This window comes from Pongo pygmaeus, chromosome 2, assembly GCF_028885625.2.
Source record: "Pongo pygmaeus isolate AG05252 chromosome 2, NHGRI_mPonPyg2-v2.0_pri, whole genome shotgun sequence".
NCBI classification, from domain to species: Eukaryota; Metazoa; Chordata; class Mammalia; order Primates; family Hominidae; genus Pongo; species Pongo pygmaeus.
The window spans coordinates 108,727,905-108,746,799 of NC_085930.1; the positions used below are offsets into that span (position 1 = coordinate 108,727,905).

The following is an 18,895-nucleotide window of genomic DNA, read 5'->3' on the forward strand; positions in this document are numbered from 1 at the left end:
GCCCGGAAGGGAAAGAGAGAAGAATAGAACCAAGGGACCTCCAGATGGGAGCAGCAGCCGGTGAGTAGTCTAGAGCCAGGGGCATTGTAGCAGCCCGGATACATGACCTGAACACATCCTGACCTTTGCTTTCTACGTGTGGGTTTCAACACCCATGTGGCTTTTTCTTGTATTCTTTAAATACGTATCTGGCTTAGGATCACCTCATAGAAGAGAAAGAATTCACAGTGAAGCAGAAACAAGCCACTGACCAGCATACTCCCAACCTGAACCTTCTTTTTCTCACCCTCTCCCTCAAGTAAACATCTTGCTGACTTGAGCAGTGTGATTACCGTAGCAAAGCAGAGTGGCCCCTAGGGATCCCACTCTGTTGAGCACAAGAGGAGCCGATGAAGCTGATCCAAGGAGTGATGACAAGCGCTGCAGAGGGACGTTTGCCAAAAGCCTTCTGGGGGCCGCACGTGCTCTAACACGGACATAAGGCTGCCCTGAATTTCTGCAGCCGAGGCCATATAGTCTGGTGACCAAGTATTTGGGTCCTGGCTTCAGTCTTTGGTTGAAATGTCTGCTTGGCTACGTATTACCACACCTACTACCAAAATATGACCTTGAGCAGTAACGTCTTTAAGCCTCAGTTTTTTCATCTGAAAACGGGAATGATAATCTAAATCATAAAGTTAATGGAAGGATTAAATGAGGGTGATGAACAGGAATGTATAGTGTCTGGCCTGGTATGGCTTTATAAGTGTTAGCTATGTTAGAGCTGTGCTTTTCAAACCATTGGTCACAACCGTTCATGGTTTGCAACCAGCATGCTTTTCAAGAAAAATGTTTAATGCATTACATATTGCAGGATAAGTATTGTTTTATGAAGCTTAGGGAGTTGTGTGTATACATGTTCTGGAATGCAACAGAAAAATGTTTCCTCTTGTGGGTTACAATATAGAGGTATGAAATCTCTGATGAGGAGAGAGAGTGTTATCTGGCCAGCTATGAAGAGACACATTTGCACAGGCTGCTCCCTGAGGCTCTGGCTTTCTACATCTGATGATACGGGGAGCAGGGAACAACCTGTTCTCGTTCTGTGGGGCTCAGCTGAGTCTGTTCTGCACAGACTCTTCCTTCCTCGGGAGCCTTAGTCCTAATACATTCATTTTGGAGTGTTGGTGAGTTTGTTCACAGATCACAGCTCATGTGTCACCCAGACTGACCTGGGCCAAAAGGCCCATTACACACCCTGCAAGAGCTGCTGGTGTCGACTGTGACCCCTTTACCAGGCATCAACCATTTTTGTTCGTTCTTTTGAACCTGAAGCTAGTATTACTAGTAAGCTAGTATCCTCTTCAAACCTCAAGCTTAAGAACTTTGCCTGCAGGATCCCTTTAAATCCACACAAAACTCAAAATTGAGTCCTACCAGGAAAAAGCAGCCCTCAGCCCATTTTTATACATCAGATTTGTTTGCAATATTTTCTTTCTAGACTCAAAAGTCAACACTCCCTGAACGTTTTTGTCCACTTTACTGCTGAAGACCTCTGGTAGACAGGCCAGGCTCTATCTGGAATACTTTATGAGGTTGGTGAGGAGGTTGAGTATAATCCAAGAGTGCCTATCTGGGAGCATGTCACATGAATGGCAAATAATCATCCTGTGGGCTCTTGGCTTCATTCCCCTTCTCTCTGACTGAGCTCAGCCTGGGCACAGTGGTGATTTGCAGTAGAACTGGAAACATGTTGGGCAGAAAAAAAGACTAGTTCTGGTTCCAGTTCTGATACATAACAAGCTAGATGAGCCTTGGCCACCGTCATGGCCTCTTGGAACTTCTGCTTTTTCCCCATCTGCCAATCATCAATACTCATACCCACCTCCTCACAAGGAGGGTATAAAAACCTATGGTCATGGCTTTGAGTCCAAGTCAGTGTGGATGCAGCCAGTCTGTCATTTTTGGGTGTCTCCTCTGTAGCCGGGTCTGCCGTATGGTGATGTCCCAGCTCTCGTGCTATGAAGTTAAAGCCTCTTTCTCGACAGGCTGCAGATGATCACCCAGGAAGAGAATGCAGAATGCCCAAAGCAAATCATATCAGCTGGTCACTGCTTCTGTGCCAAGAAGGGAGGCCTGGCGAGGGGCCAGTCAGGAAGCAGCATGGCATCACATGCTCATGACCCACATGAAGTTCCCTCTAGACTTGTGTCAACAAGATCCATTTTCTGAAACAGCTATTTTTGTTCTGATTATAAAAGTAACATTGGCTCATTGGTAAAACTTGGACTGTGTGAGAAGTCTACAGAAATAAATACAAATCATCTAGAATTCCATCCCCAAAAGTAACCACACAGACAAATGTTCTAATGTCATGTAAAACTATATTAAACCATCTTTTCTAGCTGCATAGTGTTATAGAATCATTTGCTTAACCATCATTATTGGGCATTTCTCATTTCCAGCTTTGCATTATTATAATTCAGTGTTCAAGTTTGTATTGCATAAATCTTTGTCTCAGATTATTGATTATTTTTAAACTTTTTGTGAAATAACTTCAGACTTACAAAAATGTGACAAAAACAGTACAAAGAGTTCCCATGTACCCTTCAGTCAGTCTCACAAAGGTAAACGTTTTATACAACCATAATACAAATATAAAACCCTAGACATTGGCAACACCATACCCTTAACTAATGAATGTACCTTATTCACATTTCTCCAGTTGTCCCATTAACACCCTTTTCTGTTCCAGGATCCCACACTGCATCATTTGCGATGTCTCCTTAGTCTCCTCCAGTTTGTGATAGTTCCTCGGTCTTCCTTTGTCTTTCATGACCTTGACCCTTTTTAAAAATTGAGGTGAAATTCCTGTAACACAAAATTAGCCATTTTAAAGTGTACATTTAATGCAGTCACAATGTTTTGTAACCACCAGGTCTATCTGGTTCCAAAATCTTTTCATCAGTCTTTGACCCTTTTGAAGATTGTAGGGCAGGTATTCTGTAGGCTGTCCTTCAGATTGTGTTTTTGATGTTTTTCTCTTGATTAGATTGAGGTTAGGTATTTGGAGCAGTAGCACTGCTGAAGCAATGTGTCCTCGTTGCACCGTATCAGGAGGCACATGGTGTTGATACCTTTCATTATTGTGATGTTAACTTTGATCATTGGGTGAAGGTGGTACATGCAATGTTTCTTCCCTGCTATTAAGGTACTGTTTTTCCCTTTGTAATTGATAAGTATCTTATGAGGATATACTTTTGAGATCTGATTTTTTTAACTTAGAATTTATTCAAAAGTCAAGAATCTTAAATCTCTGAGATGGCGTGGGAAGAAAAAGTGCTAGATACACAGAGATCTTTCTTGAGTCATGTGAATGAGCAGTGCCCAAGCCCAGCAAACCCACAGCAAATTCCCTTGGCTTCCAGAAGAGATGGAGAAAGCAGTGCCCCCAGTGGAGGGTCAAAGGCCTCTGTGCGGGGTGTTGTGGGCCTGGAGAGCTGGCCTGGCCATGTCTTTACCTCCTCTGGGCATCTCCCCACCCCAACACCCTTTCTGTGGCGTGGCGGCTGAGTTGCAGCCGACACCCAGAGGCAGGTGAGTTGACAGCTTGGAAGAGGCTGCAGGGTGGATCTGCTGCATGAGCAGGCCTGAGCCCAGCCTTACCTCCCCACAGTGGTCCTATGTGCCCTCCGGCTGCCTACTGCATGTTGGCACTTGCTGTACGAGCACCCGCTTCTTCACCTTGCATGCTGTTTGTGTCCTGCACTCTCTCCTTAACCCCATTGTCCTTCTGCTGTGTTTGCAGCCCCTATCTACCCTGGTGGGAGTGGCCAAAAATATTTTGGAGGGGGTCACCAGTTTGTAGTGGCCTCAGAGGATGTGTGGTCCCTCTTATGCCTCAGCCACTCATCAGCCTAGCCCCTGCCCATCATCTGGCATTGCACTTGTGGAAGGAAAGAAGGAGAGGGCTGGGTGGTGGGTGGAGAACACGTCAGTCCACCAGGCAGGCCCTGCTTGCTGTGTTCCTCCATGCTGCTGTCCACCCACGCCCCAGCAGTCCTCCGAGGGACCTCCCGGGGCTGACCTGGGCCACAAGAGACTGCCCTCTCAGACCCCATCTTACCCATGCTGTGGATGCCCCCCTGCCACTGCTATGCTATAGCTGGGGGTGTGTATGTGAGCTGTACAGCCCAGCACCACGCTGACGATGTTCTTCATCCCCTTCTCCCTCCAGGGCATTGAGCGCCTCAAACGAAAGAACCAGCCCAGGGAGCACACGGGGAGCTGGCAGTCAGTAAAGGAGACCTTTGGTGGGGACTTCTCCCTGAACTGGTTCAACCCCTTCTCCAGACCGTGTCAGCCAGAGATCCCCAGTGACAAAGACATGGTGCGGCAGGTGACATCGCTGTCAGACACCGAAACAATGGAGGATCCATCAGAGGAGACAAAGGACGAGGACTCTGTGGAGGTGACAGATGAATAGATGCTGCTGTGGGGAGAGAAGCTAACACTAAAAAGTGCTGTCAACCTTCGTCCTGGGGTTTTGGCTAAAGGGGCTCATGGGCATGGTGCGCTCCCAGCACCCCCAGCGCTTCCCTGAGCCACTCACTTGGCCTTGCCATTTCCTGTAACCCCCTCCTTCCTCTCTCCATGTTGGGCCAGGTCTGGGGGTCGGGAGTAGGCTGGGGACATCAGAGGAGGATGGGGGCTTTCTCAGCGTTCATCTAAGAAGAGTCTGCACTGAGAGGACTCATCAAGAACCATTCTCCAAGACTGGGTGGCTTTCACATTCTCCGCCCAGCAAAGGGAGCTTTTGAACAGGGCATCCCAGGGGCAGAAAAGAGCTTGCCTTTGGCTTTCCCCAGGATTTCTGTCTTCTCTTGGGAAGGCTGGGGCCCTGGCTCCTGGCTTTGAGAAGTAAGGTTGTGACAGAAGGACCGGGCAGGGCTTGCCTTGGGGACCTGGGTTGGGACACTGACATCAGGGGAGACTAGCCTGGAAAGACTGCAGAGCTGCCAGCCACTCCCTGGAAAGGGCTTCCCCATGCTGCCTGCCGAAATTAGGAGGTAGAGGTGGCTGCCACATCTACCTGCAAGGGCCAGGCATGGTTCAAAGAGGACCCCGCATTAAGCTCTACACACACATGTGCAGGACATGCCCAGCATGGACAGGGCCAGAGTTAAGACAGTAGCACCGAAAATGAGCCCCCATTCCACAGACACTGGAGTCTTCACTGAGCGAGACAGCTGGGAGCTGTCCTGCCTGTGGCTACATATCTAGTCATTCACAGATGTGGATACGGGAAGGACCTCTTTGGAGCTACTGGGGACTCTCTAACCACTCCCATGAGAACTTAATTGAATGTTACCTCTTGGAGGGAGTCTAATAACACATGTAGGTAGAACTGACCATAAACCCTGCTTGTATGTTTGAGGCCAGTTCTCCCAAATTGGTGCCCATCTTGTCTCTCTGAAAAGATGGGTGATGGCCAGGGCCTGCTGATTGATGAATCAGATGAATCAGGAAGATAGACAAACACACACACACACACATCCTACCAGGATGAGTCTGCCCTCTATTCACCCCATTTGAAGCCTGTGGTGTCTATGACCACTGCTGAAGGTCTGAGCAGCATTCTGGTGCTCCTAAACCCCATTCCAGTGGTTGCTGAAGTAGCATCTTCTGCACAAAGCCCAACAGAAGGGTTCTTATCCCCGTTTGGTATAAGAAGTGGATTCACCACCCACTCCCTCCACGTGCCTTTGTTCCTCTCTTTGGCCCATTTCCCCAGCGTCTGCTGGTGTCAGGATTGGCAGGGGCACAGGCACTCAGCAGAGCATGCCCCTGCAAGGCCTCAGTGTCAGGGCCCCCCTTCCAGCTCCAGGCAAAAGGGCATGAGTCCTGGCCTCAAGGGGCCTGTGGCTGCAGTTCAGAGGAGAAGAAGGTCAGTGTTTGGAGGTGCAGCCTCAGGACGCTGAGAAAGGAAGCTGGCAACCATGAGAAAGAAAGCCAAGCAGCATCCTGGTTCTTGGACAGCATCTTTGGACACTCTTTGAAGGGTGACGATCCTGCCAGAGACCGTCTCTCTACAACTGATGACCCACTAGGGCCTGGGGTTAATTGCTCAAAGGGCCCAGTGTTCACAAAGCCACCTCTGCCCTAACCTTTGCCGGAGCTCTCCAAGTATGACCCATGAGAGGGGTGATGGTGGGATTCTAACATCAACAGAGCAACCAGAAAGACATTGGGCCTCCCACACTCAGGCTGCAGGCCCACTTTCTTGGTCCTTATCAGCTTTAATATTTATTAATGACAACACAGGAGCCCGAGTCAGCTGTAAAGGCCATCAACTTGCAATCTGGACAGGAAGTTGACGCTCACCACTTTGGGTAAGAGCTGCTCTGACTATAGGGCCCCTTATTTGTTGTCCTAACCCAGAAGCAGCTCTGGGCTGCCAGGATGGTGGATGGAATACCAAAGAGTTCACACTAGGGAGGAAGCAATGCCTGCCCCCTGGAGTCTCCTAGGGGGCAGCAGTTAGAATAAGGGAAGAGGATTTGCTGGTCACTGTTTGCTGACATGGGTCTCTATGGTGAGTTCAGGCCTGAGGACAGGGGTGTCTGCAAAACCACATGGCCCTTGAGAAATGTCCTTGCACATTGGGCTTCAAACTCCTCTTCTAGGGATCCATCTTGGCCTGAAAGCAGAGGTACAACACCAGCCCCAAAGACAATTCTGTTTTCAGATTGGTTGCTCTGGAAAGGAAGGCTGGGGTGAGGGGGCATTTTACCTGCACAGAGGCTGACCTTGCCTCCCCTCATCACTGACCCCATCTCCAAGGTAGACCTCAGCCGTGTCAGTCCCTGTTCTGGGAGGTGGTGGGCTGGGCCACAGCCAGGGTTATGTAGGTAATTAACCTGTCCAACCCTGAGCCTTGCCTCCCCACACCAGCGACACAGTGGTCTCTCTGTGGTGACCGTCACAGCATAACATTCTGCTTAGCCTCAAACTGAAAGCATTGCAACTGATGTCAAAACCAGATGAGATCTTACAGGGAGAGAGATTGGGTGCAATTTGCCTCTTTCTTTGAATAAAAAGCTCTTTGCTCACCCTCAGTGACTGGAGTCTCCTGTTTTAATTAAGAGATCCCAGCTCAAAGCCTTGGGCAGTGTCCTTCCTCATGGGCCACCCTAAAGGCATCTCTAGGAAAGCTACTTTTCTTCCATTCCCAGTGTGGGAGACAAGTGAGTGTCATACAGCACCACACAGTGGCCATGCCCGGCTATATCACCTCTTGGGATCGGACACTGCTGTGGAGTGACTGACCAAACTCTTCTGTTTGTGTCACCACCCTTGTGGTATTTCCAGCAGAAGGAACAGTAACCTTTCCTTCAATAAACATTTATTGAACACCTACTGTATGCCAGGGAGGTGGGCAACTGGGGCAAGGGTGACCAGGATTGAGGTTTTTTTCACTTGGACAACTGGAAAGGCAGAGGATGACAGGCATCCCACCCATGACTCTCCTGTGAATTAGACACAAAATAACCCTCATTCAAACTACGTGCCTTTGCCAGGGTGTGTATCCAGTTGGGGTGACAGCCTTTGAGAGAGGGGTTGGATGTACTGAACAGACAATAAAGAAGCCAACTCCTCAGAGCACCTTGCCTGGGGAGGTCAAAGGATGCCACAGCTCCCCAAGTGACCGCATAAACCCCCAGCACAGGATACTTTAAGAAGCTTACTGGCATAAAGAAAAAAGGACTCAGGGACCACAGAGTTTTCTTGAAGTAGAGTTTAATGTAAAGCATATTGATCATTTGAGCAAATCTCTGGAGGGCAGAACAAGAAGGAGCAGGCTTCAGTTAACAGAAGCAGCCTTGAGTGAGTTGCCAGGATGGTGGATGGAATACCAAAGAGTTCACACCAGGGAGGAAGCAATGCCTTCTGCCTGGAGTCTCCTAAGGGGCAGCAGTTAAAATAAGGGAAGAGGATTTGCTGGTCACTGTTTGGTGACATGGGTCTGTATGGTGAGTTCAGGCCTGAGGACAGGGGTGACTGCAAAACCACATGGCCCTTGAGAAATGTCCTTGCAGATTGGGCTTCAAACTGCTTGGAGCACCAGGAGAGGGACTTCCTGCATTTCAGGGATAGAGAGAGGAGAATGGAGGCAATAGGAGGCAAATGCACTTCTAGCAGGCCCATCCCAGTGCTGAGAGAGCACTCCAGTTGACAGGTGCCTTCAGGGCTGGCGAACCCATGGCCTGAAGATATGGCAGCTTCTCAAGGGTCGTCAGCAGGTGGCAGGGCTGGGCTGCCCATAGTCTGCTGCTCCAGGGAGAGAATCTGTGGCTTTGAAGTCTATGGATTTGAATTGAGACAATGGTGGCCCTGATTTTTGAGGCCATGACTCAGGAAAGGGATGGGATTCTGTGGCCTAGGCTGGTGTTTCTAACTGTAAAAGAGGTGACCCTGTGATAGCACAGGACCTGGCCTTGTGGGTCTGGCTGCTTATGGTTGTGTTGGCCTTTTTGACCTGCTGGCTCTTGAATCTGCCCTCATATAAGTCATCAAATTTAATCATCCATAATCTGAAAGCTAAGCACAAAGTAGGAAATGCTGAAATCTCAACTAAGGCTCCTCAGCATCAGACAAGGCTACTTGGTGATGAGAACAATCTTCTGAGCATTAATCTCTTTCACTTGTTTGGAACTTAACTTGACGATAAATTTCTTGGGTCCAGTTTTTATTGGGGTGCATTTTATTTGGGATTGGATGGTCTCACCAGGCTGCACCGTCCTGGAAAATTCAAAGACATATGGACATACAATCAGCCAAGGATGTTATGGGAAGAGGGAGAAGATGAGTTGGGTGAGAAGCCAGGAAGCTGAGCCTTAGCTCAGCCTCTTTGAAAAGTCCTGGCCATTCCAGGTCATGGCACAGTGTACCTGCACCCTGGGTGCTGCTATCAGTTTTCTCAGATGTAAAGCAAGATGGTTGAACCAGCTGGTTTCCAGATGCTCTTCCAACTCTGACATTTCACAAATCTTCCCTGGAGTCTTGCCTGACTTTACTACAGATGTTCTTGTTTCATGGGTATTAGCAACAGTTATCTATTACATGAAATCTAAGAGGAACATGTATTTTATGTTGAATCCACATGTAAGGAATTGGCTAGCCCCTCACTACTCAAAGTGTGTTCTGGGGCTCAGCAATACTAGCTGAGCTTGTAGGAAACACAGAATCTGAGGCTCCACCCTAAACCTGCTGAATCAGAATCTACACTGTAACAATACTCCCCAGGTAATTTGTGTGCACATTAAAATGTGATAAATCCTGGTCTAAGGAAAATAGGAGTCTATTCATTTTTACTTGGAAGATTCAGACATCCTGTAAGAAACAGACCATCAGAAACCTCTCAGAAACAAAACATTAGAGTTCAGTAAAGTTTTTGCTGGATATATCAGCATGCCAAAAATCAATTTCCATATAGTCCAGCAAACAATTAGAAAATATAATGAAAAATATTCCATTCATAAAAGCTATAATATTGATGCATCTTGGAATTAACCCAAATAATAATGTGCAAGTGGTATATAAAGAAAACAATATAGCTTTTCTAAAGGTGATAAAAAAGACTTGAAAAAAATGGGAAAATCTCATATTCCTAGATGGCAAGACACAATATTGTCATTTGGCATAATTCTCCCCCAAATAAATAGGTAAATTCAATGCAGTATCAATCTAAATCCCAGCTGTTTTAAAATTATATGACAAGATGATTCTAAAAGTTCTATAGACAAAAATGGGGGGGGGATTTGCCTAATACATATCAATATGTAGATATGATAATCATATAAAATTATTATAGGACTACAATAATTTAAGTGGTATGATGTTATATTAGAAGAAGACAAATGAAATAGCAAATTAAAGAGTCCAGAGACCCAGATATATATGGGAATTGACAGCATAATAAAGGCAGTGCTACAAAGTACTAGGAAAACCACAGACAAAGTTGGAGCTCCACATCACTCCACACCGAAAAAAAATTCCAGATAAATACCTAATTGTGTAAATAAAGCTGGAAATTCTAGAAAAAGCATAAGAGAATATTTCTATGCACCTAGGATGATATGAAATTCAGTATCCGTAAAGGAAAAGATTGAAAAATTTGACTACATTAAAATTTAAAAGTTCTTCTGGTGAAAGACATCTTAGTGTTTAAAAAAATACAAACTGTTCAGCCGGGCATGATGACCCAGCACTTTGGGAGGCACTTTGGGAGCACTTTGGGAGGCACTTTGCGGGCAGATCACCTGAGGTCAGGAGTTCAAGACCAGGCTGGCCAATATGGGGAAACCCCCTCTCTACTAAAAATACAAAAATTAGCTGGGTGTGGTGACATATGCCTGTAATCCCAGCTACTCAGGAGGCCAAGGCAGGAGAATCACTTGAACCTGATGGATGGAGGTTGCAGTGAGCCAAGATCGTGTCACTGCACTCCAGCCTGGGCAACAAAGTAAGACTCCATCTCAAAATAAATAAATTAAAAATTAAATTTAAAAAATTAAATACAAAATTGCTATAAAAAATTCACAGCACATAACACTCTTTACTGTGTAAAGACTCCACACTAATATGAAAAAATAAATGACTCAGTAGAAAAATGGACAAAAGTTAGGAACAGGCAATTCACAGGAGAGAGTCAATTAATGTAAGAAATATTCAATCTCACAAATAATCGGAGATGCAAAGTAAAGCAATGAGATTACTTAACCACTAGATTGGCAAGAATCAAAAAGATCTGTCAGTAGAGCATAAATTGATGCAATCTTTTCTAAAAGTAATTTGGCACTAGCAAAATGTATCTACGTTTTGACCCTATGACCCCCATACTGGGAATTCACTTCTCAGGAATATGCACACATGTGCAGGATACATGTCTAGAAGTATATTTCTATTTGTAAGAATACCTCAGGCAGACTCACCCATGGTCAGAGGTCTGTAGTGAGGAGATGCCCAGGCTTTCCAAAGAGAACTTGACGTCAGTCAAAGGGATGGCCAGGGTATTCTTGAAGATACAATTGCAGACAAGTAGCTGGCCAATTCTGCCTGTGTTAGGCAACTGTAGTAGGGTGGGGAGGAGAGATGGGGAGAAAAGATATGCATGAGCCAACCAAGGACCCTCAGGGTTCTTAGGGGCCCCGTCACACTCCATGGCCAACTTCCAGGCAGAAGGAGCCCTTTATGGCCTGCAGGAAGCTCACCTCTATAGAGAACTCAGGGTACTGAAAAGACGTGAATACTTCAGAGGCCATGATTTCGTTAGACTCCACAATTTCCGCAATGATGAAACCTCTGATAACTGGTTCATCATCTAATATAGCCAGGCTGTTGATGTAGGTCTTGGAGTCCAAGGTCAGAGTCACTTCTGATACTGCCAAAGAGTCAGGGTGGAGGGGAGAGGTCATTCATCATAGCCCCCCAGTATGAGTTTTCCTCATCAAGCACAGAATTAGATTAAATTTGTGTGAATTGAACTGGATAACTTTGGACATGTCCCATACTCTCTTTAGAAAACAAGACGTTGGGCTCAAGATGCAATAATAATTGGCCAAGTTCTCCAAGCTTACATCCTGAGTCCATGACAGACATTACCGGTTGTCATCAGGACATCCCAGTTGTTCCCAACACTGTGCCTTGGGTACTCATAATCATTGATCTGACTGGGCATCTGAGATTAAAATTTCTGCCACCATAGAAGACTTCTCATGACACTTTCAGCACCCCTAATTCATAACTCTACAATAGACCCAGGCTCCTAGTTCAGTGGTCTCTTTGGCCCACTTTTCTTCTGTGGCTGGCTTTCTTGCGACTACCAAGGGGTAGGTGCTCAATAAATATTTGTTTGTGTTAACTCACACACAAAAATTTGTCAATGTATGGAAGTTGTCCACAGAGGAAAAGAGGGATTTCAGATTGTGGGGACCCTGAGCTCACTTGAGGCCTCTCCTCCCTCTGGTTCTGGTACCTTGACCTTGGATCTGCGAGGTCTTATTGAGGTCACACAGTTTTGCCACCTTCTTGCCAGTGTACAACTGTAGTTCAAAGGAGCCCGAGATGTTGACATTCTGTAGGGCAGCGGTCTTCCTTTTGAGAATCACAGTGAAATTAACAGGGTTTCCCAGCAGCACATCATCTGACTGTACCGACATGTGCAGAAAGTTCTCTTTTACAGGTCGTCTGTGCTCCCTCTCAGAACTGAGAAGGAGGAAGGCATGATCCATGACCTGCCTCTCCTCAGAGGAGCCTGAAAGAGACACAAAGGCAGCTTCCTTCGGGTGCTCCTTCAAGGACCAAATGTCCCAACCACCCCTGTGGCAGAAGAAGCCCATCTGCATGGCCAGGACTCCAGAGATATCCCTGGAGCCCATGAGCTATAGATTCACACGGAGGAGCACTCAAATCCCCATTCCTAAGCAATAGCACATTCTGACATCAGTGGGAATGGCAAAATAAAGACCTCCAAAAATCTGCTTCTCCATAAAAGCAATGAGAACATTGGCAAAAATTATCAAATCAACTTTTTCAGAACTCTTGAAATTAACTAAAGGCTTATAATAATCTAAGGAGCATTTATTCAAGAAAAACAGCACAATCTCAATAAGAATAGTTTTGTGGCATTCTGATTCCCATCTCCCCTTCTTTCCAGCTCCACAGTAGACTCAAAAACCACAGCACCAAATCAGTGAAAACCAGCAGGCTAGCCACCTCTGGAGGGGACAGAATGGTTTTGGAGTTCCCGTAAAAGCTCCACTACCAGAGAATTGTTGTTAATTGACCTAAGGGCGATTCCCTGGAAACCCTCATTCACAGAGTTTGTCTTCATTGACCTGACTCAGAGCTCCCTCATTACCAACAGCCTTTTCCCTGGAGCATTTGTTAAGACAAACAACCTGCAGCCATTGCTTACAATTGCAGTTTCCTAAGGCAACAAGGAAAAGAAGGGAGTTGAGGGGAAAAGAAGCCGACCAAAAATCTTAAAAGGAAAAGCTGAGGGACAAAATGTCCATAGGGGCTTTGAAAAGCTCAGACAGATTCCTGGAAATCTAGAAGGTCTGAGAAAGATTTGATAAGGCTTTCACCTCTAACTGACCTTGAGGCTCAAGCAAGAAGTGAAGGCAGAATTGTAAATTGCCTGCCAGAGCATTGAAATGTACCCTAACTTGTACACAGAGCCCCTTGCCAAAGGCTAGGAGTCTTAATGATTCAAGGAATTTAAAGCAATATCCATCTAATCATTAGCTGACCATTCAGCAAACTGAGCAGAGAATTCAGTGGTCACGGACAAGAAAGATTACAGACTTTCTGGAATTATATCAGGGAAGTCATTAAACAAATAGCAACCACAAAAGCAACCCTGGGATGGGGGACAGGATCTGATTTCCAGAGTTGCCATATTATGTTCTTTAAAATGTCCAATTTTTAACAAAAAATTACAAGACATGCAAACAAACTATAGGCCATACATGGTGGTGCGGGGGTGGCAGGGGAGGAACATGGAAACAGTCAATAAAAACTGTCCCTAAGGAAGCCCTGACATTGAACCTACTAGACAAAGACTTTAAATCAGCTATTTTAAATATATTCAAAGAACTAAAAAAAAGGTGTGAGAACAAATGGCTTGCCAAATAGAGAATATCAAGAGAGATTAAAATTATTTTTAAAAAAGAACCAAATATAAATTCTGGAGTTGAAAAGTACAATAATAGCAGATTAGAGCTTGCAGGAAAATCAGCAAACTTGAAGACAGGTCATAAGATTATCTAGTCTGAGAGACAGAAAGGAAAAACAATAAGGAAGAGTGAACAGAGCCTCAGAGACCTGAGGGACACCATCAAGTGTAGCAGTTGACAGACACCACTGGTCTCCCTCTCTATCCTTTCCCTCCCTCCCTGATACTTCTGTCACCCTGCCAAAAAAAAAAAAAAAAAAAAAAAAAAACCACTCCTGACCTAATTGCTTTTAATCAAGTTTGCTCATTTTCAACACAACCCTGAGGATAAGATTTTATTTCAGAGATAGCAGCTGTAAGACAGGAATTTCTGAGCTTGGTTAGAAAGCTCTCCATCCACATCCATTCTGAACACAAAGAGACTTCAAAGTGGAGAGCTCCAGTTTGTCCTGAGCTGCCTTGGTAGCCATCACTTGCTCCATTTATATGGAAGAAATATTTACTGCAGGCTTACCTTGTGCAAGGTTTTACACAAGCTCACAATCAACTCAGGGGTCCAAACTGACCTGCTTGTAATTATACTGCAATGGAGGGTGGGAAAAGCCCCAGCTGCATGGGTACCATCTGCCATCCCATAGCACAGCAAATTGCTCCCTCGTCTATGAGTCCTTACGATTTCCTGCCTTCCTCTTAATCACATCCCATCTTCGGTTTGCCCCTGTCTGGACTCTTGCACCCTTTGAGGATGCTATATGGAGTTGTCTTCCTTTCCTTACCACGTGGTACAGGAACCACAGCCAATGGGCCACATGGGAAATACAAATCTGTCAGACTGAGGAACATCAAGAACAGAGGCAGCGTATGAGCCTGCGGATAGCAGAGATTGCAAAGGAGACAGTTCAGGTAGGGAAAGCATAAGCAGAGGTTTGGCCAGGGGTGAAAGTAGCCAGCATTTTCAGGTAACAGTAGGCAGCATGGCTAGGGGATGAACTTAAGCTCAGGAAGGGAGCCAGAGGCCAGCTCTGCAGGGGCCAGAAAGCCAGGCTGAGAAGATGTCTAATTTGCTGGGCACTGGGGAGCATGGACAGTCTTAGCAAGGTGAATGAGCTGGTCAAACAATGCAAAGGCCTCAATTAGGATTTGTGTTTTTTTGTTTGTTTGTTTGTTTGTTTGAGACAGGGTCTTGCTCTGTCACCCAGGCTGGAGTGCAGTGGCATGGTCATAGCTCACAGCAACCTCAACCTCCCTGGCTCAAGCAGTCCTCCCGCCTTAGCCTTCTGAGTAGCTGGGACCACAGGCACATGCCACCACACCCAGCTAATTTTTTTTTTTTTTTTTTTTTGGTAGGGATGGGGTTTCACCATGTTGCCCAGGCCCACCCCCAATCTTGACTATTTTCATGTTCTGGGTGACTCAGGGGCTGAGTTAGAAGGAGCCCTGTGATGCCAGCCACCTTCTGAATACTTGTACTCGTAGGTGATATCTCTCCGCCTGTCTTGGCCCACTGCCTTGGTGCTGATGTTTTTCCCGATGCTTGTGGTCTCCATTGAAATTATGTGTAACTCCTCCTGCCCATTCACCATCTTCACCAGCCAGATGAGCCTGTCACCATTCACTTCTGAGAAGACGAATCTGGTGTCATAGACAATAAAGATGTCGCCTTTGCGGATGGCAGTCAGTGGCGATGGCCCACAGCAGAAGACACCTGAGGGGAAGCCAGGGGTGGTCACTCTCAGTGAGATTCCCCAGCCCACCCAGCCTGGACCCAGTGGCAGCAATGATTCCCAAACTCAAACAGGACTGGCAAGCAAACTTTGCCCAAGAAGCATCTGGGTACTCATTTCCTAGGCCGTCCTTAACTATTCTGAAAAGAGGGGCACATCTCAGCTTTGACTTGAAGAGTGTCAGGAATCCTCTGTCCCAGTAATAGGAAGTCACGCTGCCTATTAAACTCATCCCAGCACATCAGTCCCCAGTGGAGCACAGAGACACACAATCTGGATCTGATTCCTGGCATCACGCCTTGGAGCTATGTGACCTTGTGCAAGTCACTTCAGCTCTCTGTGGCTCCATTTCCTGGAAAACTAGGAATAAAAACAGCACTTACCTCCTAAGGCTATTGTGAAGATTAAATTAAATAATCCAGGCAAAGTACTTAGCCCTGTGCCTAAAACAAATGCAAACTGTTGCTATGGATCTGGGCTAATAAGAACATTTCCATTCTAAGAGCTGTCTTTTTATTTATTTATTTATTTTTCATTTTTGTTAAGAGCTGTCTTTTTATTTCCAGCATGGGGATAGAGAGTTCCCCTTATTAGTCATTGACAACTTAGTGAGAATTAGTCTCTTGGCTGATAGTTCCTCAGTAGTAGCTTTGGTTTTTACATACCCTTGTATTCTGGGCATTGGGCTTTCTGCTTCCATTATTTTTATTTAATCCTCAACACACAGGTTCCTCTCCCTTGCCTCTTTAAGGCAGCCAAACCTGTGAATTCAGTGTTTTGGAGGACTAGGACTCAGGAGAACTGGTCTCCTAATCTAATACTGGTTCTTCTCCTAACTTGTTGACTGACCTTGGGCATCTCCATCCTCACTCTCTGGCCTTATCTATAAAGTGAGCAGGTTAGGTGGGCTTTTAAGGCCCCTTTTCTGGCCAGGGAACAGGACTTCCTCTGCCTCTCAGGCAGATAGTGGCACTGGGCTACTCACTGCCTGGTTGCCATGGCTACTGTCCCACCTCAGCAAATGCTACTTAGACTCCCTGGATGGAAAGAGCCCTCAACACTGCCCTGCTGAGAATCTTCCTGCAGAGTATAGGGGGGTGTGGGCATATCATCTGCTCCTCCCACTTCTGGGGGTCACCTCCTACCACCCTCACCCCTATTATAAGGGCAATGCCTTATCTTTGGAGAAACGTGGAGGCTGTTTTCACTTTTAACAGCATTTTTTGCCTTCAGGGCCATGTGGGCTCACATTGCAGCTAGAGGAATCAGGAGTCCCACACTGAGGGGTGGAGCCCACAAAGTATGTTTAAATTGTAACCTGAATGCCTTTGGGGATCTGCATGCTCGTATCTCTAGTTCCCCACCTTCCCAAGTAGACAGCCCTGTTCACTCTCTGGCCCTGTGGGCAGATGAATTTGCTATCCTTGGGATGAGGTTCACAGCCAAACTAAGACTTATTCCTAGAAGAACCTTGAGAGACATCTACTTCAGGGGCTGCAGGAATGAGGCAGAGGTGTCAGGCAGGGGCCGGCTGGTCCCTGGGCACACTTCAGCTGGAGTAGTTCTGCCTTACATTATGAGGTGGCACACGAAGTTTCCTTCTGAGCAGTCGGACTGCTTTTTTCAAAAAAAAAAAAAAAGGTTTGAGGCTGGGTGCGGTGGTTCACACCTGTAATCCCAGCACTTTGGGAGGCTGAGACAGGCAGATCACCTGAGGTCAGGTGGTCGAGACAAGCCTGGCCAATATGGTGAAACCCTGTCTCTACTAAAAATACAAAAAATTAGTCAGGCATAGTGGCGGGCACCTGTAATCCCAGCTACTCGGGAGGCTGAGGCCGGAGAATCACTTGAACCCGGGAGGCAGAGGTTGCAGTGAGCCAAGATTGCACCATTGCACTCCAGCCTGGGTAACAAGAGTGAAACTCCATCTCTAAATAAATAAATAAATAAAGGCCAGGCACAGTGGCTCATGCTTGTAATCCCAACACTTTGGGAAGCCAAAGCAGGTGGAGCACCTGAGGTCAGGAGTTCGAGACCAGCCTGACCAATATGGCAAAGCCTTGTCTCTACTAAAAATATAAAAATTAGCCAGGCATGGTGGTATGCGCCTATAGTCCCAGCTACTCGGGAGACTGAGACAGGAAAATTGCTTGAACCTGGGAGGCAGAGGTTGCAGTGAACCGAGATTACACCACTGCACTCCAGCCTGGGCAACAGAGTGAGATTCTGTCTCAAAATAAATAAATAAATAATTTTTAAAAATTTGAGAACTATTGAGCTAATCTATTTTCCCTTTACTGGACTGACTTTGTCTTTAGTACTAGGACTCACAATTTAAAATAAAGATAACTTGATTCCACAGATTTTCCAAGTAACCTCAGACCAACCCCGTGCCTCTGTTTCCCCAGCTGTACAAAGACACCCTCGCCCCCCAGAAAGGTCCTTCCAGCTACAAGGGGCCACTGTCTTACCCAGGAGTTGGTAACCCATAACCAGCTGAGATACGCATCCCCATTATGTCTGACTTGGGCTGAATCCTGGTCCAGCCTTGTGGATCTGTGTGACCTCAGGCAACTCACTTCACCTCCCTGAGCCTCAGTTTCGTCATTTGTAAAATGAGGATAATGACAACCTACTTTGAAAGGTTAGTTGTGAGCAAAATTGATCATGTAGGTACTGCGCATGGCATGCAGTAGGAAACCCTTAAGTGCCACCATCTCATTGCTCTTAACAGTACTGTCATTGGCATTATTGTCATAAAAATAGCCAGCAAACTGAAGCCCCTGCTCAGTGGGAATAGCAGGAAGGACTGAGCATGCTTTTTGTTTTGGGAAATTTTTATGAAAACTTTCCCCACCTGCTTGACTGCATACCCAAGACCCACAGAACCCTGGGCCATGTAAGGAGAGCAGCACGGATGCCCAGCGCCTTCCTGCCGCCCACTCACCCTGGCTGCGCTCCTGCGGTGTTGCGTCCACAGCCTGCCAGCCGTCATAGCCCTTGGGCAGATCCGGTCGCTTCATCCAGGCATCCGTCCACACATGGAAATTCCTGCCGCAAATGGAGAACGGGCCCCACCCCGGACCACCCCCAAACCTAGTTAGAAATAAATACGCCAAAATTGCCAGAGACATCTTCATCACCGTGGACCCACTGAGGTTTCTCTCAGGGGTTCGGGAACCTTTGTCAACACTGACAAGGAAGGGGCCACCGGTGAGTCCCACCTGCCTCTCAGAAAGCCTCCCAGGGCACAGAGCTGTGTGCAGTGGGCAGGGCCAGGGTAACCTCATGAGACCGTCACCCTGCCTATGGATCTCAAAGAGCCTGGGAGTCTTCACCACTAGAGGTGGTGAACTCAAGGCAGAACTAAATCTTATCTGTCTTGACATCTGCAGCGTTTGAAGCATAACAGACACCTAATAAATTTTTCCTGAATGAATGGGTGAAATGC

General features: G+C 46.5%; 2 protein-coding genes across 8 annotated transcripts in view; one reads left to right on the forward strand and one right to left on the reverse strand.

The window, feature by feature from the left end:
* Positions 1 to 7,097, forward strand: part of ZDHHC3 (zinc finger DHHC-type palmitoyltransferase 3) — a 60,373-nt gene extending 53,276 nt beyond the window's left edge. For both annotated transcript variants that reach the window (XM_063661975.1, XM_054479728.2), the window contains one exon: positions 4,217 to 7,097. In XM_063661975.1, the coding sequence (XP_063518045.1) occupies positions 4,217 to 4,465 (249 nt within the window). In that variant the 3' untranslated portion in view covers positions 4,466 to 7,097. The remainder of the gene's footprint in view (positions 1 to 4,216) is intronic.
* Positions 7,098 to 7,367: 270 nt separating this feature from the next.
* Positions 7,368 to 18,895, reverse strand: part of TGM4 (transglutaminase 4) — a 29,980-nt gene continuing 18,452 nt past the window's right edge. For 3 of the 6 annotated variants that reach the window (XM_063661412.1, XM_063661413.1, XM_063661414.1), the window contains exons 5-10: positions 18,392 to 18,495; positions 15,174 to 15,425; positions 12,017 to 12,295; positions 11,253 to 11,422; positions 10,974 to 11,110; positions 8,222 to 8,781 (exon numbers count right to left, since the gene is read on the reverse strand). In XM_063661412.1, the coding sequence (XP_063517482.1) occupies positions 8,640 to 8,781; positions 10,974 to 11,110; positions 11,253 to 11,422; positions 12,017 to 12,295; positions 15,174 to 15,425; positions 18,392 to 18,495 (1,084 nt within the window). In that variant the 3' untranslated portion in view covers positions 8,222 to 8,639. Of the gene's footprint in view, positions 8,782 to 10,973; positions 11,111 to 11,252; positions 11,423 to 12,016; positions 12,296 to 15,173; positions 15,426 to 18,391; positions 18,496 to 18,895 lie in introns of all 6 variants that reach the window. The other 3 variants (XM_054481254.2, XM_054481255.1, XM_063661411.1) reach the window with 3 other exon arrangements.